Here is a 27,767-nt window from a genome sequence, read left to right as displayed (position 1 = left end):
TGTTTCTTTCTCCCAAAAAAAGCCCCTCAGGGCTTGCTTGTGATTCCCAGCCTCCGGGCTTCACATCCCCAATGCTCCCAAGGGCTGTTAAAGGTCCATCAACACATTTGAATTGGGCAGTGAGTGGGGCTGGTGTTTTTGTTGGATGGTCACACACGGCTTTGAAGCTCCTCTGGCCACCACTCACCCGGCAATTATCCACCACAGGCTGAGGCCACCTACCTCTGTGGGTGCTCTGGGGCTTCAGGAGCATGTCCAGCATGCTTGGAAGACAAAAAGAGTGTTAAGAATTAGTGTGATTTGAGCGTGTGGAGTGGTTGAGGATCACTTCTCAGGCCCTGCTCAAGTTTGCTCTTGCAGAGCAGAGCTCTTGCTATTGATGCTTCTCCTCTGGAAAGACCCAAATCAGGACATTTTGAGTCCCACCTCTGGAAAAGGACACAGATTTGGGACATTTTGGGTCCCTCCTCTGGAAAACTACCCAAGCAGGGATATTTTGCATCCTTTCTCTGGAAGAGGACCCATGGCAGGATATTTTGGGTCCCTTCTCTGGTAAAGACCCCAAACTGGAACATTTTGGGCCCCTCCTCTGCAAAGATCTAACACAGGATATTTTGCCACAAAAAGCAGCTCTGTGGGCACCTTTTTTCTGCATGAATTTACATGGTTTTTGTTAAACCTGATAAACTTCAGCTAAACTTAAAAAAAAAAAAACCCACTTGGGTCAAAATAAGGTTCTTACTCCCTCTCAATCTTCTGTACTGTGTAAAAAAAAATTTGGTTGGATGTTACTTTCAAGCTGTAAGAGCAGAACTTTCCCACGCTGCCTCTCCATTTAGCAGGGAACATGCCAGACCTGTAATCACCATCTTTATCCCGAGACAAGCTAAAAAACAAAATGTTTCTGAACTGCTGAAGGTAGGTGAACATTTTTCAGAGTGTCACATATTAAGGTGGTGTCTAACGAGCTCCATGTCCCACTTATAATTGAAACAGAAGAGAGTATTCACTTTTCATTCATTTTAAAAAGACTATTCAAATACCCTTTCATCTCCACTAAACAGCCTGCCATGTATTTGAAGCCATTTTATATATTGTTTCTACAGACATCCAAAAAAACAGAGGTGAGTATTTTGGAACATTGATAGAAAGATGCAAAGGCTTGTGAGGCACTGAATGGCTTCAAGCTGCCTCAAACACATTCATCTTCCCAAGAAGAATTAGGCACAGTGTGATTCATTTTAATAGCAGAAGAAAAATAATACTACGATGTAGTGCTAAGTTCCCAACCTTTGATGGTAGACTAAAAAAAGAGAGAGAGGGGGGAAAAAAAAATCTTTCTTCCCTTATGTTGTTGAAGTCTCCCTACACCCATCCGTTATGTCCAGCTTATCAATTAAGATGAACCCCATGAACTTCAGATGGTTTTTTTAAAACAAGGCACCATCCATTTAAATGTGTAAAACTGCCTGCAGCTCCCTTGAACTGCAGGATTCAGTCCCCAGCTCTGTGTACTCAGTGTGAAGTTGAGCCCTTTGATACAAGTTTTACTGATGTTTTAAATGAAGTCTTCTCAAACACACAAAATAACCCAGATAATTTAAAACCTCATAGAAAAAATAGGGTGGAGAGAGGGGAGGAAGGAAAAAAAAAAAGCCCTAGTCAGTGCCATTGGTGAGGCAGAAGCCAAGGGCTGGCTCTGGTTACCAACAGGACAGACCAAAAGCAGCTCCAGGATTGCCTTCCCAGCATTTCTCACTTGAGCCAGGAAGGTCTGGGGGACAGCTGGGACACAAATCCATGCCTGCTATGGGCTGCTCCCCTGAGGAACAGATTGAGCCTGTTCAGCTATAAAATAGGTGCTGTACCCCACCAGTGGGAGGGAAGGAGCCCGGGAGGAGCTCCCTGTGCCTGTCCTGCCCAGCAGCCCCCAGCAAACCTCGCCCAGTTCACCTTGGCCAACGTGAACACCTGAGCTGGGCTCTACAGAGCTGGGCATTGCCCTGAAGGCCACAAAGCTGAGTTTAGCTCTGGCACGGGATGCAGGTGGGCAGTCCCAGCTCAATCACACCTGGGCAGGGCTGTGGCCATCTCCACATCCCAAGGCCAAACCCACCACGTGTGCCATTCAGGAGCTCCAGCCTGGGGACCACCACAGCCCTGTGGCTGCCACACCCTGGCTCCATCAGGTGAGCTCTGCAGCGCAGTCTGGGAGCAAGACCAGGCTCAATCTGCAGGTGAGTTACCTGAAGGAGCTGTAAATTATTAAATCCCCACACTGAAGAGCAGCTCCAGTCTTTGCCTTGCCTCCCTCCCAGCAGGAATAGCCCTTGCCAAGGCAGGGAAGCTCACCAGCTCTTTCCAGCAACCACCACAGATGAGAAAAAATCCTTTTAAGAAATTAAGGGTGAAAAAAAAGTCAAGACAATATTAATTTGAAAAATATAAAATTTTAATAAAGGCTACATCTCTTAATTACAATAATTATTGTACCAAGTAATTTTTTTTTTAAATGAAACTCTTTATAATGCATAATTTACAGTATAAGTAGAACAAAATGCCATGGCAAAAGTCATGAGTACAGGACTTGTAATAAAAGGCATAAAATATCTTTATACATAAACCCCTTAAACAAACAAGGGAAAGCTTGAACCCTGAATATAGGGCGAAGCATGGTCTGTAACACCATGCAGGCACAGGTACTGTACTGATTAAATTTAAAAAACACTAGAGATAGTGTATTAATATTTCCACCATACATTTTCTACAATATATACAGACTTACACAAAGTAGCAATGCCAAACAGAATGCACAGATTAACTTAATCAACACAAAACCCAACTGTTGAAATGCAAGGTCTTTCTTGGGAAAAGGCTTGTTCTGCCCCAAAAACCCCACCCCACAGAGCTCCAGAGCCTTCACCCACATCTCCCACGGCCTGTGGCTGTTCCAGGGGAGGCAGAGAAAAACCCAGCCAAAAAAACCCCAACCAAACCCCAGCCCAGAAGGACTCACACGCCCCACAGCGAGCTGAACACGCCCCGTGGCAGTTACCCGGCCGTGGAACACAAGTAGTGCTAACATTGAACAGCTAAAAACCTTGAGCTCTGTGTTACCCACAACCTTTATAACCTCGAGCTGGGCTAAATATGGACATGGGAATGGGATGGCTCCTTCTACAGCCCACCCAGGCTCGGGGTTTTGCTCTACCTTGGGCACCACTGAGAGCAGCGAGGTGAAAACCTCACCCAGCCAAAATCCATGGACAAAATAACCTGTTGCTGTTATATTGCATCTAAATAGAGTTAATGTTTAAGACCTTTATTTCAAATTAGAGCAGCATAGATTAAAATGCACCGGTCTCTAGGTGAATGGATTTTTATTTCGGCTTTTATTATTATTATTATTATTAATATTATTTCTTTAGGAACGTTTTATCTTCACTTGGAGAAATACTGGGCACAACCTCACTCCTTCCCTTCTCCCCCTTCAAAAACACCAAAAAAACACCATCACGAATGTGCTCATCGCCAATCTCCTAAATTTTAGATAGTGGGAAAAATGTAAAAAAATAAAATACTCCTTCCTCGCCTCACCCCACTTCCCAGCCCCTCTCTTCTCCATTGTTAAAGCAGCATATCCAAAAACTGGACTTAAGGGAAAACAGACTGTTCAATAAATATCAATAAGGATTACTGTTAAGGTAAGCTATACACAGTTTCTCTTAGTCCATAGATTTCAGATCCCCAGGAAATCATATATTATGTATGGAAGTCTCTCAAACACGGTCTGCATCTCCAATAGCCAACAGTGGTCATGTTTCTAATAAATAGTCCAGGGTTTTTATCATCTCAGTACCCAACTCATGAATAATAAATGCCATTCTTTTCCTCTAAGGCTAATTCAGCAAAGTCTTCATAGACTTCACTTTTTTTTTTTTTTTCTTCATTGGTTCAAAACTTTTCCTTCAGAGTGGTTTTTTTTTTTTCTTCCTCTTTCCTTGTCATCACTACTGTTGTGTGTCCAAAGATTTTCCTAGGTTAAGCTCTCTTGAGGAACACAGATGCCATCAATCAATCCTTTCCACCTTCCCGAGGATCCTCCCTTCGTACATGGGCAGGATGGTTTCATCTTCCCAAACCTCCTCGAACACCGCCCCGCAGTCAAACTCATCACTGGCCTTTTTGAAGTAGTATCTGTGGCAAAGAGAATTAAAACACAGGTTAAAAAACCACCCCAAATAAATCAAAAGGTAAAAAGGCAAAGGATGCTCTGCCGGTTCTTTTGTAACCACGATGTTTCCAGTTTCTCCCTCCTGAGGATGCTCCTCCAGGAACACCTCTGGGGTGCTCGGGTCTGGTGGCTTGAAAGCATCCCTGGGGTGGGATGGAAGGAGCAGGGCTGTGAATGCTCCTCAGGGGTGACAACAGCTTCTCCAGGGAGCAGACTGCACACTCTGGCAGTGGTATCCCCAGCCATAAAGAAAATTAGAAAGCACGGTGATTTCTGGTCAAATATCTCATTTGAAAATAAATAAATAGGATTTCAAAGCCAAGCATTCTTAAGGTTCCCCTCTCTCCCCACCTTCTTTCTTTCATGTGTTTTCTTGTTTCAAAGCTGAAGGCCAACATTAAAATTAGCAACTGCTATTAAAAGGATGGATGAAAAGCAAACCATCCCGGCTTCCTGCAAGGCAGGAGCTGAAACTCTGCGGTGTTCCCGCTGGAAAAAACATCCATGGACTTGGAACAACCCAAGCTAAGGGACACCAACTCCTGCCTCTCCTCCCGAGGCTCAGGAGCACTCCGAGAGAGCCTGGTCCAGCCCCTGGGCCGTGACACGGGGAGGTCAAGTAGCAGTGTCCTGCATTCCTGCTCTTTTGCTCCGGGTCGTTAGATCATGAAGCCAAGGCTGCAGAGACAAAAAGCACCCCCACCCCTCCTGTGTCAAACACTAAAGACCCCTCTATTATCCTGAATTAGACCGTTCAGCTTCTTGATTAAAGGTTCCTTTTATCCCGTTTGGAGCTTTCTTCCTTCTAAGGCTGCTTAATTGCATATGCACAAATGAAGGGCTTCCATTCAGAGGGGTAGCATTTAGGGAGTCTGTCCGTCTGCCGCCCAACACCTCCTCGGAGATTCCTGCTCTCCCTTGGAAAAGGGCTTTGCCATCTGATTGCCAGGGATGGAAAATATTCCGGCAAATGGATTACAAAGGAAAAAAATATATCTATAGATATAAAAAAGATTTCTTTTTAAATATATATATATATATAAAATTAACCCCTCCCCTGTAGCTTCCAGGCAATTTGGGTTGGCAGATGTTTGTCAGGGAGAAAGGGGTTTGTAATTATGATTTTCTTTAGATGGCTAAGGAGATCAAATGAAGCTCACTTTTACGACTAAAACTGGAAGAGCCACAGCAGGGCCTTGGAATCGGACATTTTTATTTAGTGACTTGTTTCATGACGCATTTTTGAAATATCTTTTTATTTTCAGGGACATTAAAATTATTTTGGTTGGGGGATAAAATATCCCTCTTTTCAGTCAATGAGATAAAATCACCCCTAATTAGTCCAGGTATGGTTAGGATGTATTTTTGTGAAGTCATTCCAAGCACAATTGACACATGTTGCATCTTTAATGGCTCAGCAAGGAAAAAACATATTATTTGAGTCCTTCAGAGCCTGCACTCAGGGAAGTCAATGGCCCAACTCCCACCAACTTCCGTGCTGCAGGTCAAGGCCACAACTCCCCAGGACAGCAGCCTTGAAATAAACCCAAAAAACCCAAGGAAAGTTTGAATGAGTTACAAAGAACTTTCCCTTCCCTCTCCCCTGTCCAGATAACAGCCACTCTTCCCAAGAACTCCCTCCCCAAGCCCAAACCCTGGCTGTGTTTACAAAATTTTTATTTGAGAAAACACGCTATGACCTTTTACATAATTACAACCTTATTTCGCAGAGAAATGGGGAAAAATAAGAAAAGGAGAAGGCAAAGCAGAAAGAAAAAAAAAAAAAAATCCACCCCCACAACATCTTCAAACAAGTCACTCTGCTCTTATTTGCTCAGCAATGGGCTTTCCATTGAAACATATTTTATGTGGCAAGCTTTGCTCCTTTTTTTTTTAATTTTATTTTTTGGGACATCTGGCACCAATCGAGGCACGCGGGCCCGGCCTTGCAGCTCTGTTTTGAACCACTGCCATCCCCAGATTACCCGACACCACCCACTTTTTTCTGTGTGTGTATGTTTGTTTTTTGTTAACGCCATCAGTATTAAATCACTGCTTAATTCCTTTTTTTTTTAATTTTTTTTTTCTTTTGGGGGGGTGGAAAGCCAAGGCAGCGCTTCCCCGGCGGGGCTCTGGCATCGCGGGAGCCCGAGGTACCCGCCTCGCAAACTGATCCAATCAATAAAGAATTTGGAGAGTGGAGCATTTCTGCATGTCTTTGTGCATTAAATGAAAGGCAAGGGCTTCAAAGACATGCTTATTAAATGTGCCTTAAAAAGAAATCAATGCCAGATGTGACCAAAGCAGCCTAGTTAGTGCCTCCCCGTAACACACACGCTACTCCGGGCACTGCGGACCTCTCCCCTGAAGGTCACCCGCAGTTTCACTCAAAGTCCAGCCAAAAGTCAAAGCTTAGATCAAAATGATTCCCTGGAGGTACACACATTTGTGTAATTAGTTTCACCTCGTGTCTGTGCAAGATAAAATACTGGGCACGTACCCAAGTTCCTTTTATAAATTTCTGTATTGTCTTTACCCAGGTGTAAAGGGGTGAGATCTAAGCAGAACGTTGTTTCATCCTTGTCAGTCACTTAAAAACATTTTCTAAAGTAATTACAGTCCGACAAGGCACAAATAATTGCACCTGGAGGGGCTTTTGGGCCACAGAGGTTTTAGGAGCCTAGTCTCACACTTGGGCATCACATGAAAAATGTCACAGAAAACCAACAAACATCAAAAAAAGTTTGATTTTTTGGGAGGAATTGGGACTTCACAGCCACTGGGCAGTGGCAGAGCAGTGGTGAGGCCAAGGAAATTGGTCTGCAGATGAGGAGGAGCCAGTGGGACAGGCTTTAGGGGCTAGGAAATGGCACAAGGGTGCAGAAGGCCAGGGAATATCCTGCAGGGTGTCCAGGTTGGATGCACTTGCTGGTTGGTGCCATCCAATGGCAGCTGGGTGGGCTGCAAAGATGGTTTGGAGAGGAACTGGAGTATTTCAGCCCTACTGTGCAAGAGCCATGGAGAGATCCCAGCTTGGCATCCCCCAGCCTGGGAGTGCCCAGGGTCACCAAGCCCTGGCTTGTACAGGTGGACTTTGCACACCCAGAGAGAGGCCACTGATGGGGCAGCAAGCTGGGAACTCCTTGTACCAAACCAAAATGAACATCTGCAGGTTAAATCAGAGGCTGCCAGCTACAGGGCAGGACACACAGCTCTCTGAAGCACCACCAAATTCAGTGAAAAATAAAAAAAATAAATAGCTGGAATGTCCCTGTCCTGCTCACCCTGCAGGAGAAGTGGTCAAGAGAGCAACCCAGGGGTGCCCAGATCCACTGGGAAAGGGCAGCCAAAAAGAGCCAATGTGAAGCTATTGCCATGGCTGAGCCAAGGCAGCAAAGTGAGCAGAGGAAGCAGCAAACTGGTTAAACTGGGAGATGGGAGCTAGAAACCAGAGCAGCAGGGTTTGTTGGTGCTTCTGAGGAGGAACTGGGTATTGCTGGTGGAGCTTTCCCTGCAGGGCAGAGGTTTTCTACCCCTCAAATCAAGAGAAAAGGAGCAAACTCCACCTCCATGTCCCTCAGCAGCACATCCAGCCCATCACTGACCCCATTTATGGCCACAGCATTGCAAAAAATAATCAAAAATGGAATAGTTAAACAGTAGGCAAAGCAGGAGGCCAGCACCCAGGTGAGACCTGACCCCAGTTTGGAATCTGAGTCCCCCTGCTCTGTGCCTTGCCACAAAGCCATCCCACACCTCCCTGCTATGGAAGCTTTTTGGAGAAGGGCTGGAGCACAGGTCCTAATGCCAGTGGGAATAGTTTGGGGTGGAAGGGAGGAGGTGGCCCTGCAGCCAAGGCTCCTCTCTCCATCTCCACATTATTCCTGCCTTGAGTGGGAAGGGACTAAGAAGATCCACAGCCTCTGAAAATCCAAAGTGTCACTGCAGCAGCCCTGCAAAATATCTGCTAATTCTTCTGACTTGTTGTAACACACTAAAGAACAAACAAATCACACATTCTTACCTGTAATTTCCCTTTTTGCTCAGCTGTTCTTTAAAGTGCCCAAGTGTCAGGCTCTGGGCCTTTAGCATCCTCCTGTAGGGAATTTCTTCTCCGCAAAAAAAATAGGTGACAACCAGCTCACCAGACTGAGAGGTGTGAACAACTGGCAGTTTCTTTGGCTCTTTGTGACTGCAAAACAGAAAACACACACAAAACCCTCTGGTTTTCCATTTGAGAACAGGCTGTTTCACCTCACTCCAACCAGCAGTGGAGTTGGTGAATGCTGCCAGAAATAGCCTGAAAATCAGATATTCCTGTACTGCTTTTGTTGGGAATTGGCTGGGATGTGTTTGCACAGCCCTTTGCTGGATTTCCACAGCGGGAATCACAGAATGGCTTGGGTTGGAATGGACCTTAAAGATCTTCCAGTTTCACCCCCCTGCCATGGGCAGGGACACCTTCCACTGTCCCAGGCTGCTCCCAGCCCTGCCCAACCTGGCCTTGGGCACTGCCAGGGATCCAGGGGCAGCCTCAGCTGCTCTGGGCACCTGTGCCAGGGCTTCCCCACCCTCACAGGGAACAATTCCTTCCTAATATCCAACCTAAATCCACCCTCCTTCAGCTTGAAGCCATTCCCCCCTGGGGTCATGGCATGGCAGAGGGGGAGCTGAGGGATGGAGGTTGGGCTCACCCTGCCCAGAGAGCCCCAGGACTGCACCCCCAGATTTTGAAGGCTCTTTTCATCTGCCCTCACATGAAACATCTCCCTAGCTTCCTCCTCATGCCCAAACCCACCTGCAACCACCAGGCCTCAAAGCAAACCCCCTGCCAGATGCTCCACCTCAAGCACCCAGGTAATCTTATTTTTCCCAGTGAGGATAAAATTAACTGGATTCTGCCACTTGCACCCAAGCAACGCTTCTTAAAGAATAATTAAAACAATATTACCCAGCAAAATGGCAACACTCTAGTGAATACCATGCAGCCAAATCTACAACTGCTTCTGAGGCAATGTACACTTGGCATGTCAAAAGGTCACAAAGTGTTAGTCCGCAGTAATTTAGTCTTCCTAATTTGTTCTAAGTCTTTGTAGAGTGGTTTCAGAAAAAAAGCTGCTAGCAAAGACAGCTGGTGGACTTAAGGTCAACCAATTAAAAATGAAAGGCTCTAGTCAGGTGGCTCAGTCTGGACTTCAAACATTACTCATTGCTTAAGATGAAGAGGGTAAGAAAGAAAACTTTAATTATTTAGGCCATTTTAGACCTCTCTGTAGCAGATTTCTTGTTAAAAGAACCATCCTGTAATTAGACTAATCCAATCTTTGTCCACTTTACAGGAATGCAAGTTAAAAAGAGCCGGAGACAAGATTTGAAAATGTTTTGTTCTTTCTTTAAGAAGAACGTTTGAAAGGGGAAATTTCAGATATAAGAATTTCCTCTCCTTTCAGAGTGCAATCCATTTAATGAAAATATAATTATTATATATATATTTATTTCCCATTCCTTTTCTGCATGTGCAATACTCACTCTTCTGTCGTTAGACTTGCATTGCAGAAAGGGGAGCTTCCCCCCTGAATGGCAGCGGAGTGGTTTCGGTCCCTCTGCTGATTTGAGGTTGAACATCTGAAGTGGGAAGGGGGAAAGCAAGTGGGGAAGGAGGAGGTGGGGGGAGAAAAAAAAAGAGAGAAAAAACAACTTTAAGAAAAAAATTGTTGAAATACAATCTCCTTAATTGAAGTCTCCTGTGGGTCGTTAAGTTCGCTCTTTGTATCAAGCCTCACATGTTGTAAACAATCAAAGGAAGAATTAAAAATGCTGTGGGCTAATTTATCCTTCCATACCCAAATGAACGATAACCAGTCCAATTCCCCACTTGGTATGTAGCTGGAGCCTGTCCCAGAGGAAAAACGGGCAAATTACAGCCATCAAAAGAGTGGAAGTAATAGCCTCGGATTCCAGCTATTTGTGCCGGTGCAGGGCGGGGTTGGAACACAGAGGCTCATCCTCTGGGCTCGGCCAGGAGGCTGTCACACGTCCCCATGGCCATCCCTCTGCCTGGACAGGCAGGACACATCCCCATCCACCCTCAGCAAAGCTCCCCCAGCCCCGCTCGTCCCCAGAGTGGGACAGGGACCGTCCCTGCCCTGGCCCTTACCGTGGCTTCTGCGGCTTGGAGACCTCGGCCAGGCGGCGACACGCTTCCTCCAGCTGGGCCAGGGTGTTGGGTGGCGTCAGCGGGGGCATGGCGGGGTCCTGCACGAAGGGGTGGGCGGGCTGTGCCCCGCGGGGGTGGCTGCCCGTCCCCCACGGGTGGTGGCGGCCGGGGGCCCCCTTGGCGCAGTCGGAGCTGTAGGCCTTCTTTGTGCTTTGTGCGCTTGGGGAAGGGAAGAAGTCGGGTTAGAAAAGCTGGAAAATATGACTTTAATAGCAGCTCCTATTCTGCTCGCTCCCTCTCAAAAGTCTGTCATAACATGAAAGGAGGTTTATTGCCAAAAACATGACATTTTTGTGGTTTTTCTGGTTCTGCGGAACAGCTTTTATATTAAACCGGAGGAGCAAAGAGTCTCATTTGTTTTTAGCGATTGTAAAAATAGACAGCCCATGTAATATATAAATATTTACCGGGAGCGATATTGCTGTAGACAGCTGCGTATTTACCTATGGGTCTTGTGCTTATTTTGTCTCTCGCTCTCCAGCATCCACTGCCAGACGTTCTGCGCCCGATCTGCTTCGCCCCCTGGGAGCTGCACCCCACCGGGGCCGGGCAGCCCCCCGTCCCCAGCCGCCGGGGCCACGCTGTCCCCTCCTCGGCCCGGCCTCTTCAGCAGCGTCCCCGTCCTGCTGGTGGCAAAAAGGGACACGAGCCCACGGTCAGCCACCGGCCCCACGGCAGCGGGACGATGGGTGATGTCCGGGGTGGGTGCCGTGGAGATGCTGGTGACTTACCCAAAGGGCTCCAGCGGGGAGAGAGGGGGGTCAGTGTTTTTGGGGTGGCCCTTGCACTTGGGGTAGCAGTAGTAGTCGCCGCCCGCCGGGCAGCAGCACTGCACCCGCTGCGCCGCCTCGGCCTCGATCTGCTCCTTGGTCTTGGGCACGGTGTGGTGGTGGATGTAGTGGTGGTGGACGTGCTTGGTGGTCTGCTTGGTGACGAAGCCCTTGCCCAGCAGGGCGCAGGCGGCCAGCGAGGCCGTGCCGGGCGGCAGCTTGCCCGCGGGCAGGCGGTCGGGCGAGCGGGCGCGGGGGCTGTGCCGGCCCACGCCGGGCGATTGGCAGCCGGGGGTCTTCAGCACGCGGGAGAGGTGCTCGTCCAGGATGGCCTGGGGGTCCTCCTCGTAGCTGCCCGAGGGCAGGAGCGACAGCGGGTGCTGGGGGTTGGCCGCGTCCCGCCCGGTCTGCAGGCTGGCGGGGAGCTCGGCGCCCTCCTTCTCCTCGTCCTGCCAGACAAGGGATGGCAGGGAATGAATGGAAGGGGCCGGGAGCTGGCGAGGCGCGCGCCGGGACGTCCCCCCCGGGATGTCCCCCCGCCGCCCCGCGGGCAGGGACCGGCCCCCTCCCGCTGCCGGCCGGCCGGGTGGCACGCGGAGCTCTGGGAACGCTAATCCTACCTCCTTGATCTGCTGCAGCCTCTCCTCCAGACAGTCCATGGTTTCCTGCTCCTGCTTCAGCTTCTCCAGCCGGGAAATGAGCTCGGCGGCGAAGGCGGCTGGCTCCACCGGGGTCATCTCCTTGGGAAGCCGGTGGGTCCTCTACAAGGAGCGGGGACAGAAGGCACAAGGCAATGTTTAGCGGGCGGCGCGGGGCGCGGGCGCTTCGCCGCTGCGGCATCGCCGGCCCCGCCACGCTTGTTGTGTCTCCATGTTTGGATGAAAAGACGACCGCAACTAGGCATGGTCTGCTCTGGATTTTTATGAGCTAGTGCTGTGGCCTCATGGAGTGACATCCTCCCCACCAGCGTTTGCCTTCGGCAGGAGCAGTTGGTCGCACTCTGAGGAACCCCGCTTGTTCTCTCTGTAGTACAACCAGCCCATCAGTAGCTACTCTGAAGTAGAAAATCTTCAAAGACTGTTGTCAAACATCAAAAAAAAAAAAAAAAAAAAAAAACCTCTGAGGTGGGAGGGAGAGAGACTTTAACTAAAGGAATAAAGTGAGTATAAACAGAAAGGAGTTGGAAATTAAAAAAAATAAGATGGGGGAGAAAAAGGGAAAGGAGGGAAAAAAAAAAAAAAAAAAAGAAGTCAAACGGTTGCAGATCAGAGAAGTGCTGGTAATTTATTTCCTGGCTACACACTGGGCACCTTTGAGGTAGTGTTGTCTCAACAGTGTCCTAGATCTCTTCCCCCCCCCCTCCATCTCTTTGTACAGAAAATGAAGAAAGCTGCTGCAGGCTAGCGGTGCTACACTGCTGAGCTTGGCTGCCTCAAGCAGATCTATCAAGGGAAAAAGGGAACATCTCCAAATCAAGTGCAGAATATAAAAAGGCAAAATGCGAATTTCTGCCAAAAGAAGCAAACATGGCAGGAAAAGGGGAGGAAAGGGAAAAAAAAAAAGAAGCAGGAAAAAGAAACCACCCACTTGACTCTGCCCTCCCTCCTGCCATTCCCACACACCCCACTCCTCGCCCCCACTCTCCCTCTTTCTCCCCCCCCGAAAGCAGAAAGCTGAACTGCCAACTCTTTCACATACTACCCACCAGATGAGGTGGGGCCTCTCTCCGGCAACCACTTAGCTCCAGAAATGATGTGAGGGTAGAAAAAGGCCACTCTGCTGGAAATTGTCACTCTTACACAAGCTGGCTCTATTCAGTCCCTGATCAAAGCACTGCCTTACAGAGAAAGTCGATTTGCACGCCCTGGGACAAAATAATCTAATTTACAAGCTCAGGCTATAGAACTTTCTTTAGGAAGGAAGGGGAAAAAAAAATACCAAAAAGAAAAACCACATAAACCACCCCCCGACCTTCCACCAGAAATATCATCTATGACTTCGTGCTGCTTAAGACAGCAGAAAGAGGAATTTTAGCATATTAATCTCAAGACAAGATAAGTTTACACTTGTCTGTGTAAACAGTTTATTCACTGCAGGAATCGAGAGGCTGCAAGTCAACTGAATTAGCAAGTCAGTGAGTTAATTTTGAAGAGCAGGGCAGCACCGTGCATCAGATTCCCTCAAAGCCAGCAGGGATCTGCTGCCAGTTCTCTCTTTTGGGAGCTCCTGCTCACCCCCAGCTCTTGCAGGGATGCACACCAGGCCAAGCCTTGCTCGGCACCGCAGGAGTGTCAGGGTGGCAGCCAGAGCCAAGGCTCCCATTAGACCCAACTGGGACATCTCCACTTGGGATTTAACCAACAGGACAAATTCAGTGCCCCTGAAAAATCCTAATTAGCATCTGGCTTCAGGAAGGACCAAGATGTGACCACGCACAAGCAGGGTTTTGGAACGACGCTGAGAGCACATGGCTCCTGCCCAACACCCAGCAGCACCTCCCTCCTCCGGCATCACTCTGGGATGCAAATGCTCTCCTCCCCTGCTCCCTTCCCTCCACATGTGCCTGTCCCCAGCCCTAGCACTTCCCAAGGCCCACCCCGACCCTGCAGCTCCCTCCTGGACTCACCGGAAAATGAGGTAGAGAAACTTGACCGTTGGCCTTGACGCTCCGGTGCATTTCCCGCTGGAGCTGCTTCTTGCTCCCAATTCTGTATGGAGGGATCCCATCTCTGCACATGGAAGAGAGGCCACCGTCAGCTGGGGCTGTCCTCATGCTCTGAGACACTTCTCCATCCCCTCTGGAACCACCCAGGCAGCCGCAGGCCCTCGTTCCTAGAGGTGCTGAGCCCTCTGGATGACACCTGAAGGCTCGAATATCTGGCGGTGTGGGAGGTGCCTGTGTCACCAAGGGATGCACATGGATGTGCAGTAATTAAGCAAAAACTGAAAAGCTGAAGGCAACTCCACATGGGCAGACATCCAAAGATCCCATCAGCTTCACTCCAAGGCCCTTCCAACACCACGTTTCTGCTCCTGACCTTTAATTTCAGGTTTTTCCCCATCCAATTATGCTCTGTAGGACCACAATGTTCCTCAAGCTTTGGAACACCCAAAGAACTGCTGGCACAGTGGAAACAAGGAAGAGGCTGAGGAAGGATGGCCATCCAGAGGCTGCTCCCCATCTCTAGTCCCATTTAAGATCCAGGATCACCAGGATTTCCCCTGCCCTGAGGCTCGCCAGTACAGGACACCTCGGGGCATGAACATGGTCATGGCCTGTCCTCTGGACAGGACACTGCTGCCCACAGCCACCCCAGCTCCTGCCAGGAAGCCACAAGGAGAGACCAGGCCAGGAGCTCAAGGCTCTCCAGTGGGAACAGCCCCCAGCACATCCCACTCATGGCAACTTTACTGGGCCACACAAAAAATTACCCCAGAGAGGATGAAAGGGCCTTCCACAGCCAGCGGGGCCAGCCGGAAGAGCACGCCTGGAGATCCTGAATGTCTCATTCCACCACTTCCCTCAGACTGCCTGAAGAACCTTGATCTGTGGTGCTGTCCCTTTCATCCACCTGCCCCCACACCTGACTCATCTCCTGAGAGGAGAAAATAACTCCAGCCCAAGGAGGAGCAGACAGCGCTGGCCCCACGCTGCTGCCAGAGGAGCCAGCGTGGCACAGTGTCCCCGCGTGTCCCCTCCCGTGGCCACACACCACACCACCTTCCCAGGGGCACCATGTCCCTCCCCTGCAGGAGGATGATCAGATGCCACCACTCAAAGCTCAAAGAAGGTGATGGCAGAGCTTTGTGAAGATCTTGGCCAAAGCCTTCAGTTGCCATTAATGAGCAAGACTAACCTGCAAAGCCTGGAATGAAGGATCAGAACAATCCCATCTTAATAAACTTGGAAAAATCTTTTTAATAAAAACGAGCATGCTGGGAGGCCCTTGAGGCCACAAGGTGAGCACCTCCTCTACACACAGTTTTTGAGCACATGTGACACGGAAAATGAAAGGAGCTGATTGTCCCATGTCCCCACTGTACAACAAGGGGCTCCAGGAGATTTCTGGAGGAGCAGCCCAGCACAGAACAGCCAACAGAGCCACTGGTGGCCACCAAGCACCTTCCCATTGCTCCATGAAGCATTTCTGCTCCACAAACCCATGGGGCAATGGGGCTTGGGGCACAGGACATGTCTTAGTTTTGGGGGAGGATGGGGAAAGCAAATCTAAGGTGAAGACAAAACCACCTGTCCCTTCAGAGATGTGTTTGTTAACTGGGCCTCCTGAGACAAGGGTCTCTTAGGGAAGACCTTCAGCACATGGAATGACAAAGGAAAGTAAAAATGCCAGCATGAGCATATGAGCCCATGGGATGAATCCCATCAACAGTCAGTGGGAAAGGACATCTCCTCTGTCCATGGAAGGCCAGGAGGCCAGATGGGGAGGGGAAGGGAAGCAGCTGAAGGGCTGTGTGTCCACCACAAGGATACAACCAGACAGCCCTCCTGCATCCCCCACTTCCCTCCAGCTCTGCAAGCTGTCCCCAACAGCTCTGTCCCCAGCCCCTCTGCTGTGGCACACATCTCCTTGTGGGGCATCCCCAAGTTCCAAGCTCCACAAGGATCATCTCTGCCCAAAGGGACAGGCTATGGAGCAGGAGCTGGGACTTTACTTGTAAAGGAGGAAGAGGAGGAAAAGCAACACTGACCCAGCAGTGTGGGTTCCTCACTTTAGGATTTGCCCTCATTGAGGTTGGTACAAGAACTGCTCCTTCCCCCTAAAATTCCTCTGGTTACAGCAGAGAGCCCCAGATCAAACCTCCAGCTCCCTGCTTCTGCCCTGGCAGAAGAGTTCTGCAACTTGTAACAACATGCAGAATTTAAAAAAAAAGAATGAAAAAAACCCAGAGGCATTTCACCAGGATGGGAAGGCTGTGGAGCAGCTTGGGAAAGTCATCCTGGGGAAGGGGCTTCAGCAACCACTTTGCTGGGAGCTGTCTAAACCCTTTCCTGGAAAACAGGGGAAAATGGACAAGGCCAGGGTTGAAGGGGTGACCAAGTGACCCCTGACTGCAGGAGGGGCAGAGGGATGGAGCTGGAGCCACCAGCCAGAGACATGGTGGGGCAGGGGGAGCCCTGATGCTGAGCAGATCCCCCAAGCAGGGGAGAGTACCTTGGAAATGAAAGGGCTGAACTTGCCCTGAGGTTTTGGGGCAGGCCAAGGGCTAACCCAGCTCTCCAGGTGCCACCTCTCCCCCTGCTCCAACAGCCAACACTTGCACTCACTTTCTTGGCTACTCAAAGCTCTGGGGCTGAAGAGCTACAGAGTTGAGGTACCAAACAGTAGAGTTTAATTATAAACATTTCAGCCAACCAGGCTGGGGCTAAGCCAATCTGTTTCTGGGGGAAACACTAGTTTGAAGTCTTCTACCCAGTCAGCTGCCATTTAAGCTGAGCCAATTATCTTAGCCTTTTGACTCAGATGTGCCTGACCTAACCTGAATGTAGTTTTACTGCTGCTTTGAAATATCAGACTCATGCGCATATGCATTCACTCCCATCTTCATTTGGCAACGGCTCTGAAACAAGCCTCTGATCTTGCCAACATCAAAAGCCTGGTTTGTAAGATAAGGTAATATTTGAAGTTTGCTCAGCAGCATTCCCCTGTGTCCAAAGTAAATCCATAAATAAGATATAAGCAAATAAAAAAAAAAAATCCCCTTTCCTCCCCCCCCCACCCCCAATCAAGAAATGGAAATAGAAATTTGCATGATGCTTTGTGGCTATTACAAAATATACAGGGACAGAATGATCCCTGGCTTCTGGAATAAAATAAAAAAGGCAGATTACGCATTATTTGGAGATTTCTCCTAATCCCAATGCAGTTCTTAGATTTATTTAAAAAAAAAAAAGCTCCCAACTCACTTTACTGCTATGTCTGACAGACTTTTCCAGAACAAGTTTTTCCTCTTCAGTTGATACCAATATGAGCCAAAAGCACTAATTTGCATTCACGCTGCTGGAAATGAACAAGGCCTCCTGTTCCAGAGGGATAAAACCTGACAGGCTGAGCACCTGGGCTCAGCCAGGGTGGGTCTGTGCCCCTCCAGCACCCAAAAATCCCAACTGCTCTAGAGATGCTGGCTGCAGCCCTCCTCCTCTGCAAAGGAAGTTTTACACCAGCCTGAACTTTAAGCCCAGCCTCCAGAAGTGCCAGTTTACCTCTCCCAGCTGCAGAAAGCAGCAGTGTGCCCGCTGCCAGCCCCAGGGCTGAAGAGTGGCATGGGCAGGAAATCTGCCCCTCTGCCACCCCCAGGGAGGAAATCTGCCCTTCTGCCACCCCAGGGCAGGAATATGTCCCTCTGCCACCCCAGGCAGGAATTCTGCTGCTCTGCCACCCCCGGGCTCCCTGCAGCCCCCCAGCCTGGAGCTGCAGGCAGTTTAATCAGCCAAGCTTCCCCAAACTCTCACAGCCTGCACGGGCCATTGTTACAGCAGGAAAAAACAGGCAGCTCCTTTCAGGGCTGCTTTATGGGGAGCTCCTATTCACTTGTTCAAGCAAATTTCAAAGCGGGCTGCTGCCCTCTCATCCCCGCTAAGCTCCCCTGGACTAACAATGGGCTGAAAGCGATTCAGTTAAGCCTTTCATCCACCATGCACTTTATTTCTCACTCAGTGCTCTCATCTGTATAAGGCCTACAATTGGCATTGCTGTGAAGAGAGGGTATAATCCTAGCCCTGTGAATCCCAAGTGACCCTACACTGGTCCAGAAATGACTAACCCAATGAATGCTCTGTTGACACATGATCACATACAACCAGAGCCAGTAAGAAGAAATAAAGAAGTCACCCTATGATTCAGCTCTTTTATTTAATGCCAATATTGTTCAATAAGGGAATCTGCTGGGACAACAACTATTTTTTTCCCGTAATATCAGTTCAAAACACACATGTGCGTTTAAAAAAAAAAAATTTAAAAGGGCTTTTTGTTTATGCATTGAGGGTTTTTGGTAAATCCTGTTTTCTGCTGTGCATCTTCACGCATGTTGACTTCAAAAACCCAGCATGAAAATCTCTCTGAGGAGCACACAGGGACCACTGGACATGTCTGACAGAGACACTGGAGAAGTTTCAAGATGAAAACCCAGCAATGCAGCACTCTGCTTACAGGTGGGCTCTTCTAGAGCACTTAGGTGAAGGCCATGAAACACAAACAGCAACATCTGCCTTCTGCTAAGCTGAAGAAATGGTCCTTAGGAGCACTAAGTGAGCCTCACTGTCCCCTCTAGAGAAACAAAAGCACCATTTCTGTCCTGCTGGGGAAAGCAAACTGACAGTCAAACCCTGCTCCCAGCTGCACACTCCTCAGCAGCCAGAGGACAGAGCCTGCAATTCCTGGGCTCAGCCACAGCATCATCTCTCATGCCTGTATGCTCCTGAAACACCCACACCTGATCCAGGCAGCTCCATCCAAATGGCTCTTTGAAGACTGCCCCAGCCACACTAGATGAGCAGCTATTTGCCCCTTCAGGTCACTGGCCCTATTAATGTACATTCTGACACTAATGACAAACGTTAATTACAGAAAGCACTTCCTACAGGAAGTAATCTCCTCTTTGATGACTGATAACTAGTTAAGGAAGCCTGGCCTAAAGACAAAGGCTCAGGGAGATTCATTCACTCCTTGGGTTAGTCAGGCAGCACCATGAGGCAGGGCAGAACATGTTTGCTCAGCTGCAGCTGCAAAAAGGCAAGAGAGGGATTCATTATTTCCCTGCATCCCATACCTGCGGCGACGGCGCGAGGGAGAGAGAAACAGAGGCTGCCATGCCCTGGTTGGGGCACACACCCCTCTGGGTGATGCCCATCACTCCCCTGAGCCCCACAGAGCTGATTGACAGCTGTCCCATCCCCAAATGTGGCCAGCAGCAGGTACTCACACGCTGCTGTCCGTCATCGACATGGAGTCGTCCGTCAGGGCATCGCTGGAGATTTCGCTGTCGTTGGCGCTGGTGGCCGGCGCGAAGACATAGCCCGAGTTCACGTGGTAGGGGTTAATGGGGTCGTTCCTCTTGAAGGACCTGGCACAGGCAGAACAGGAACACAGTTACCACACGGTCCTGGGCTCGGTGGCAGCACCATCCTCACAGGAACCACACTCAACCTCTCCAGAGCCAACCAACCAGGCACTGCTCAGACCTCAGCCAGCACAGCGCCTAAACCAGGACACTGCGTCTAAACACACCCAGAGCACAACCTTAAAGACTTCCAGCATCTTCTAAAGTGCTCTGGAAAATCCCAGGAAGCACCTCTGCATCCTCTGATACCCTGAAAAACTCAGTCCTTAAGGCTTGATACTGCACTGCTGAGGTCAGCAGGAGTTTTGCTATTGGCACCAGCAGGGAAAAGTCCAAGAAGTTCACAGCTCGAGTCCCACTGAAAGGCACAAGGAACCAGCCAGCAATGCTTAGTTCTACTCTGAAGGCAAGGGTTAGGATCCCTTTGGAAACACAAATTATTGGTATCTCTGAACCAGGAGAACTGCCTGGAATTACAAGGGCAGGACCCCCACGTATCAGAGGCACAGGGCAGGGCTGAGACCGGGTGTCCCAGGCCTGGCCTCCCAAAGCCAGATGCACTACAAAAACACTGGCACTGTAAAAACACACACCAAAAACCCCAGCTTTTAGGAGAACCTCCTACTCGTGTTTTTTGGTGTAGAGTTGGGTGGGGAAGAGGAGGACAGATGGGAGAAGTGAGGAGGGGCCAGCACATTCTATTAATGGGCACGTGGGTTACTGACCCCAACACCTCCTCACCCAGAAAAGCAAACCCTAAGCCCAGCCTGGATGTTTGAGCTGAGCACCCAGGAGCAGCTCTGTGAAGAATTCCCAGGCAGTGACACAGGCTGTGATGGAGCAGGGCCAGGTCACCATGGAAGGGTCACTGCATGGGGGAGCCCCCGGGCAACCCCCCACCTCCACCACTCCAACTTCCCAGCCAGGATCAATATACACATCCTGGCAGGTGATAAGGGGATTATGCAGGGAGGTTTGGAAGCTGCATGTTAAGGTGCACATTTTGTTCCTCTTCCAGGGCAAGATGGGGTTGTTAAGCTTCTGCCTTTGTATATCAAAGCTAAAGGCCTTGTCATCTGATAAGGACTGCTGATTTTAATAATTAGGGCCACTTATCCAGGACTTGGGGGCCTAAGGAATGTGCCAGCAGGCTCGGCAGGTTTTTTTAATGGGCTTTCCATCTCCCTGCCCCCCTGGGGCTGGAGGGACCAGCTGGGTTGAAGTGACAGCAACATCCTCCCACTGCCCCCTCTCAATCTCCATCCTCACTCCTGTGCCGTATCACCCCATCCCTCCTCCCCCAGCACCAAAAGCAGGAGCCTCAGCAAGGCTTGAGTTTTTAAAAAATAAGGAAAAGGGAGAAAAAAAATGAAAAAAGGAGGGGGAAGGCTGGTGGGGAGGATGGGCCTCTCTGGTATGAGCAGTGTGGGGCTGGCTGCAGGCAGGTATTCAGCCCAGCCGGGGCTGCATTCCTTTCCAAGGAGGCCAAGGCATTTCTGATGGGGAGATCAAGATGTTAAAAAATATAGATCTGGGAAGAAGAAGAAGGGAAAAAAATGAGATAGTAAGGAATGCCACAGGAAAGAAGTTAAATCTTCAAAGACAAATTAATTCCACATGTGGGTGAAAGCAAAGTTATCCTGCTGCTACTACAAGAAAGTCCCTCTAAAAGCCATGGAGTCCTCTGCTCAGGATCAGGGGGATGTGCAGTCCCAGAGACCCTTCCTGGGGCCCTGGTGGGCCTTTGGGTCAATGTGCAAGGGATGCAGCTCTCCCACTCTTTGATCTGAAACCATCTCAGCCCCTGAGAGTGCATCTGAGGACCACGAGGCTCAGGGGTGCAGATGCTCCCCAGCACAGCACCAGCCCCTTGCTGGGAGGTGTCTGTCAGCCCTGTCACACCCAGGGGTGGATTTGCCATGCTGCTCTCACAGGAGGATCCCTGCAGAGGCTGAGCTGGGGGTGGAGGCAGCAGCTCCGTGTGGGTATGGCACAGGGAGAGGGAGGTGTGTCCAAACATATAATTAGAGAAAGTGGACGGAACTCACTCATCTCCCCAGCAGCGCTGCAGCATCATTCACCTACCAACACCTCGTGGACAAGAAAAAAAATAATAACCCCTAAAGCTGACATAGTTATAAAGTCCTCATCCCTGCTCCACATCCAACACCACCCCACAGAAATCTCCCCATCCTTTCAGAAAACCAGCAGGGGCTGTTTTGCTACATTTAATGTTTCTGCATTTTTTTTTCCTCCCAATTTTAATTTGACCACCTCACTCCAGTAATTGCACCCAGATGCATCAAGTTGCCTGCGAGGGCTTTAAATTCCAGGGAGAGTGGTGGTCTCCTGCCACAGATGCTGCACACACAAACACAGCCCAGCTCCAAACTCAATATGCAAAGTGTTTTCAGCTGTCAGGTAGCAGTTGCTCTGGAGCTTCAAGGAGAATGTCTGATGTTTCTCAGCCTATTCTTATCTTGATGCGATGACACACAGCATGTAACTCTCTCTCTGCTATGTTAGGCAATGGCCATATCAGAGGTATTATAATGCCATGAAAATTTCAGAGGGGCTCCTGGTCATAGCCCCTGTTATGAGGGTGCAGTTTCAGAGTGTGCGGGGTGGTTTTTTTATTGTCAGGTTGCCTTTAGAAATAAAAGCACTTGGGCAGGTCAGACCACAGACTTAGAGAGAAAAACTGTACAAGGAGCAGTTGGAGGCAGCACTGAATCTCATTAAGTATTTGCTTGGGACAAACATCACTGGGCAACCATGGATTTAAAAACATTTTAAAAAAAGGCAAAAAAAACCCCACACATGCACAAACCTGAAAAAAAAAGTATATTTTAACACAACTATGTTAATCACAGCTTCCACACACTAATTGTAGAACACTGCTCGGAGCATAGCTTTACAATGGCATCATTTACTTTGATAATTGAAGCCAAACTTGGTTCCAATAACTTCACACACAAGGAGCTGCACCAGCGGGTCCTTTCAAAGGCCAGGAAGCACTGGGAGCAGGCAGAAGGCCATCTGCAAGCCCCAGCCTTCCCCCAGCAAGGCCAGTCCCACTGATGTTAGAGCCTAATGGGAGGCAGATGAGTCCACCTTGGGCTGAGCAAACCCACGTTACCCCGGCGGCACAGCAAAGGAAGAGGAGCTCTCTGTGTACACAAAGTCGTGCGTGATAAATTTAGAAGCGCGTATAAATAATAGCTGGAATTCCTGGAGCATGGGGCCAGGTCCAGCACAGCAGCCTGGGGAGGCCAGTTTTAACCACACCACAGCCCAGAGGGGAGGGGAGTCGCCTGGGAGGACAAGAGGGAGGTCCTGCTATTAAAATATTCCCTCTATTAGGGCTCCAAATACACAGCCAGCAGTTTGCAAGCGCCTGCTCCCCAGCCAGGTGCAAACTCTGTGTTTTCACTTGACTTCTCCTGTTCCTGTCCATCACCAGCACTGGGGCCAAACAAAGTCTCTCAGCTTGTCTGGTTCCTGCTGCCTCCCGTTTGCCGTGGCTCCGTGCCCTGGGATTTCCAGGTGGTCTCCCCTAAAAACAGGCTGGCCTGGGACTACTGGGCTCCCCTGGTCAGGTGGGCTCAGGGCTTTCGCTGGGATAATCACATTGAAACCCACCGAAGCGAATGGCCAGAGCCTGCACAGCCCTTCAAAACCAGAGCACACTGAGCAGAAATTCCTTAATTCCGACACACACATGAGGGAGGTGTGGTTTGGCCACTCACCAGGAAAGACTTTGTGCAAGCTTCAGCTCCAATCCTAGCTGCGATCCTAAATGCTGAGTGATGAGAGATAACCCATCCATATGCTCATCAGCTCCGAGCACATGCATGCACAAGTGGCTTCACAAATGGGAGGAACTGAGCAGCATCTCAGCTTGACCTCCCCTCTCTTTGCATTGAGATCTCTTGGCCCCGTGGAGAGCAAAAGCTCCTGGAAATTCAACAGAAGGTGATCAAAGCAAAACGCACTACCTAATGTCCTAGGAGGGTAGATCTGACATGTGAGGAGCAAGCTGCATTAATCCCTGGACAAAAAAGAAAAGAAAAGAGGGGGGGGAAAAAAAGGAAAGGGAAAAAAAGCCCAGCACTAATCAGGCAAGCAGCCACGGCACTGCAAGAGCTCTCCTGGACAAGGCACATGTGGGTTGAGCAGGGCCTGCAGCTCTGGTAGAACATACAGCCAAGCCCTTCCAGCTCTGAATCCCAACAAAGGCTCAGAGATAAAAGCATCAAACATCCCCCTCCTGGAAAGCCAGCGAAGGGCAGCAGTTCAAACCAAGTTCTGGAGAACAGCAGATGCTCAGGCAGAAAGGCTCAGGCACGAGATGAGCATCCCAAAGCCCAAGTCCTGCACAGAGCAGCTGCCAGCGCTGCCCCCCCGCGGCCCCCGGCAGGAGGGGTCCGGAGGCCACGCCGGGATGCAGAGCATCCCTTCTGTCCCCACGCCCAGCATCCCTTCTGTCCCCACGCCCAGCACCTCCATCCCGCCCTGCTGGCAGGACAGCCTCCGGCACAGCAGAGCACCAAAGAGGCTCCGGAGCACCCTCGGGCAGGGGGACCCTGCCAGCACCCCACGGCCCCGGCAAGCCCGGCACAGCTGGAAGCTCTCCGGGGGCAGGAGAGGAGCGCTCCAGCAAAGCCTCCCCGGGAGAAGCCCGATGCCCTTTGATGTCCATGAATCACAGACACACTCTCAAAATTCCTGTAAACGAGATGTCAAACACTCACCATACCAACCCCCAGGCTGCCTGGCCGGCGGAGGAGAGCGCACATCTGCAGCAGAGCCCTCTCCTCTCAGCCCTGATTCAACAATCCACATTTATGGCAAGGGTGGGGAGAGGAAAGAATACATTTTCAGAGGATTATACAACTCATCATTTGCTCATCAGAGTCTCTGTTTCCCATCCCCCCCTGCACTTCGAGATGGCTCTTGCTTTCCTCAGCCTCACACAGCTGTGCCATCAACATTTCCAACAAAAGAGAAGGATCAGGCAATGCAGTTGCACCCCAGGACCAGGGCACAAGGACAGCCTGTCACCGCACAACATCCCCACAACCCCCTGGAGACAACCACCTCTTCACGAGCTTGACCCTGAGCTCACGGCCAACATGAGAGCACCAAACACCGACCAAAGATCTGTGACTCCACACCTGGAACGCCTCTACCACCTTAAACACTCAAATTTTAGGTATCCTCCTGTACGCACTGGCTCAAAGCCACCCTAGGTGGCTCTGACATGACACCGACACCCCACACCATGGAGAAGCTGCACATCACACACACACAGTCAAAATAAAAGCAGATTCTGCCCAAGTTGCAGAGTTTGATGCAGTCAGTGCACACATTTCCTCCTCCACGACCGCACAATTGCTTCCCACATAACCAACATCGTTAAACACCGGTTGACGGTGGAGTTGGGGAACTGGTAGGTTACATTATTCATGTGTCTCTGTGATCCACTCCACTACTGCTCTTAATAGGTTTGAAAGTTGAACCAATAATTAACGTATGTCCGGAGGACATAGTTGCTATGAAGTTTTTGATCTATAAAAGAACTGAAAGAGCCAATAGGGCTTCAGAGCACAGGATCTTGTTTTCCTCTGTAGAGGGGGGAAAACCCCACAGTCAGACAACACCCCACAAATTCCAGTGTCTGGAGGTGTGGGGAAGCAGCAGCTGTGCTCCCAGCCCTTCAGGAAGCCCTGCCTCCCCTCGATTCCCACCCCAACAGCCTTCCGAAAAGCACTCTCAAAGTCCCTAAAGTTAAAACAAAGCACAATTTCCAGGGGTTCCCTTACCTGTACCCGTTCTCAATCGTTTCCGTGGCTCTGACATTCGCTGTAACCCTCAACGTCTTGCTGGATAGTCCAACTACCGAAGGCAAGATTTTGTTTTTAAAGTCTGCACAGCTCCATTCCTCTTCTTCATTCAAGGTCGGGAGATAGCCACAGACAACTTTTAAGCTCCCCAGTCCATTGCTGTTCATGTAAGCGGGATTCTCTCCTCCACTCCGTACATATTCGAGGTATATATCAGAAGTTAAAAACATCTGGTAAGCATTTTCCTCCATCACAGTCTGAATCTCAGTCTGTGCCTGATCAAACATGATGGAATCTATCTGCTGCTTCTTGATGCTGTCCCTTATGTAGGTCTTGGTGGCAGGTTTGAGCTGCTTGGAGACGATGCTGTTGTTCTCGATGTACCTTTTGTAAATAGCTTTGGCTACTCGTAAAGTTTTGGTATCCTTAAGGTCCATCTGCCTGAAGCCATTGCAGGCAAACCAGAAGTCTAAGGTATCCACACATTTTTCCCTTTCCAGAAAGGTCCGAAAAAGATAGGCACCATCTTGATCTCCCAGCAGGGAATGCAAGGATTTGGTCCATCTGGCCAGAGGGGAGTCCGGGGACGCGCTGCCCTCCGGCTCCCCGAGTCCGTTCTCATTCCTCCGCGGGGCAGGAGGCACCGGCATGGCCTTGAAGCTTTGGCTTTTGGCGAGGAACGAGCTGGCGAGTTGCGGGCATGGTGCTTCTCCTTCCTCCCCCGGGACAGGGGGTCGGGGGGCGTCTTCCCTGAAGCTGCTGCTGGGGTCTGGGAGGTGGGCGAGGACCACGGCGCTGCTCATGGCTCCGGAGCTGGCTGGGGAGAGGGGCTCCCAGTTGCTTCAGGAGCTGCCTTGTGCCTCTGCCTGCCTCTGCCTGGAGTCAGCAGGGGATCCTCGGAGCCTCCTCTCTGCAAAGGGGGAAAAAAAAAAGGGGGGGGGGGGGGGGGGAAGAAAAAAGGAGTATTGATCTAATCAAAACCAGATCCTCCCAACATCAAAGGCAAAAAAGTAAACAGGCTTTTCAACTCCTCACAGTCAAAAAAAAAAAAAAAAAAAAAAAAAAGGAAGAAAGAAAAGGAGAGAGAGAGAGAGAGAGGGAGGGAGGGAGGCAGGGCAGAGGGAGCGCGGCTCTATCGCCAGCCCGATCGCGACTATCAGATCCGCTCCGCTGAACTCCCGGCTCACTTTGAGCGGGGCCGGGGCGGCGCGGGGGTGTCAGCGCGGCCCCCCCGCAGCCCCGGGCAGCTCGGGGCGTCCCTGCCCCGGCATCTGGTTTCCATTTGCCCCTCAGCCCAGCCCGCTCCCCCCGCGCTGCCCGACCCGCGTGTCCCGGGTGTCCCCCCCTCGGCCAGCAGCGATGTTGGGGCGCTTCCCTGCGGGAGCCAGGCTGGAGCAGGGACCCCCCTTCCCAAAACCATCCCCGAGGGTGGGTTAAGGCGAGGCGGCCGTACCTGGGCGCTGCGGGGCATCCCGGGCCCCCCGCATCCCCCCTGGAGCCGAGGACGGCAACCCCGGCTCTGGAAAGGGGGCAATAAATGGGAAGGGGGGGTCGGAGGGGGGCAACCCCCAACCCCGGGATTCCCGGCGTGCAAAATAATAATGATAATAATAAAAACCTGCTCCAGAAATGGCGACGGGCTGGGAGGAGGGAGGTCGGAGGGGGAGGAAAGGGGGGAAAAAAGTCCGGAGCGACTTGGAGCCCTCCGAGCCAGAGCCAGAGCCGAGCCGCGGCGGGCACGGGCAGCGCGGAGGCTCCGCGCCCGCGGGAGGCGGCAGCGCGGGCACCCCGCAGGGGAAAAAAAAAAAAAAAAAATTGAAAAAAAAGATTTAAGGAAATAACTGAAATTAGGAGAAAATTCCGTATCTCAAGCAGAAGAAGCGGCGGCCGCCGCCCCCGAAGTTGCCACTCACCGCCGAGCCGGAGCTCGCTGCGCGCCCGCGGCCCCGCCGCTCCCCGCCGCCGGCAGCGCGCAGGCTGCACCCGCTCCCCCCGCCGGCCTTCCTCCTCCTCGCCTTCCTCCTCCTCCTCCTCTCCTCCCCGGCGGTGCAACCGCATCGGAGAGCATCGGGAAAGAGGGGGGTAAAGGGAGGGGGGGGGGGGGGGCTGCGAGGGAAGGAGCCCACTGCGATCCGCGCCTCCCTCCTCTCCCTCCCTCCCCTGGTTATTTATTTTATTTATTTTAAATACAAAAGCGCAGGTCCCGCCCCCCCCTCCCTCCGCCCCCCGCCCCGGGCTCCCCCCGCAGCATCAAAGCGCAGCCCGGCGGAGCGGTCCTGCAAGGGCGGTAGCGCACTTAAAAAAAAAAAAAAAAAAAAAAGGAGAAAAAAAGAGGGAAAAAAAGAGAAAAAGGGCCCAAAGAATTTTAAAAATTGAAAAGAGAAAGACAGGGAAGCCGGGGGAGCACCTTTTGCCCCTCCCGGTGCTCCCAGCCCCGGGGCATCCCCGGTGCGAGGCGTGCGCGGCGGCGGCTCCAGCGCGGGCGGGGGCGCAGGAAGGGTGCGTAGATCAGCGCTGCTGAGAAAAATCAAATTATTATATATTTTTTGGGGGGCAGGATTCATTTTTTGCGCCCTTCCTGCGGCATCCCGCGGCGGCTACAGAGTTGCCAGGACCTTATC

The 27,767-nt window shown here is 50.7% G+C and overlaps 1 protein-coding gene across 2 annotated transcripts; it reads right to left on the bottom strand.

The window, feature by feature from the left end:
- Nucleotides 1–2,434: 2,434 nt before the first annotated feature.
- AXIN2 (axin 2) lies at nucleotides 2,435–27,208 on the bottom strand. Of its 2 annotated transcripts, none has more exons than XM_059864082.1 (11): nucleotides 27,060–27,208; nucleotides 25,126–26,056; nucleotides 19,163–19,303; nucleotides 13,848–13,950; nucleotides 11,842–11,982; nucleotides 11,183–11,670; nucleotides 10,895–11,077; nucleotides 10,392–10,610; nucleotides 9,764–9,859; nucleotides 8,259–8,426; nucleotides 2,435–4,197 (listed from the first exon to the last, which is right to left on the bottom strand). In XM_059864082.1, exons 2-11 carry the CDS (start codon nucleotides 25,947–25,949, stop codon nucleotides 4,071–4,073), a joined length of 2,490 nt encoding a protein of 829 aa, XP_059720065.1. In that variant the 5' UTR covers nucleotides 25,950–26,056; nucleotides 27,060–27,208; the 3' UTR covers nucleotides 2,435–4,070. The 2 variants fall into 2 exon arrangements, with proteins under 2 accessions (XP_059720065.1, XP_059720066.1); XM_059864083.1 differs by having other exon boundaries at nucleotides 10,895–11,074; nucleotides 27,060–27,207.
- Between the last annotated feature and the right edge of the window lie 559 nt (nucleotides 27,209–27,767).

Source organism: Haemorhous mexicanus, chromosome 20 (genome assembly GCF_027477595.1).
Source record: "Haemorhous mexicanus isolate bHaeMex1 chromosome 20, bHaeMex1.pri, whole genome shotgun sequence".
Classification (NCBI taxonomy): Eukaryota; Metazoa; Chordata; class Aves; order Passeriformes; family Fringillidae; genus Haemorhous; species Haemorhous mexicanus.
This window is presented reverse-complemented; position numbering and strand designations above follow the sequence as displayed.

What these genes read in the sequence shown, in the direction of transcription:
- AXIN2 (XM_059864082.1), bottom strand. Translation starts at nt 25,949, where the DNA reads ATGAGCAGCGCCGTGGTCCTCGCCCACCTCCCAGACCCCAGCAGCAGC. An exon ending in TTTCTCTACCTCATTTTCCG is followed by an intron (nt 11,983 to 13,847) that starts GTGAGTCCAGGA and finishes CGCTCCTTGTAG; the next exon opens with AGGACCCACCGGCTTCCCAA. An exon ending in AATAAGCACAAGACCCATAG is followed by an intron (nt 10,611 to 10,894) that starts GTAAATACGCAG and finishes CCCTTCCCCAAG; the next exon opens with CGCACAAAGCACAAAGAAGG.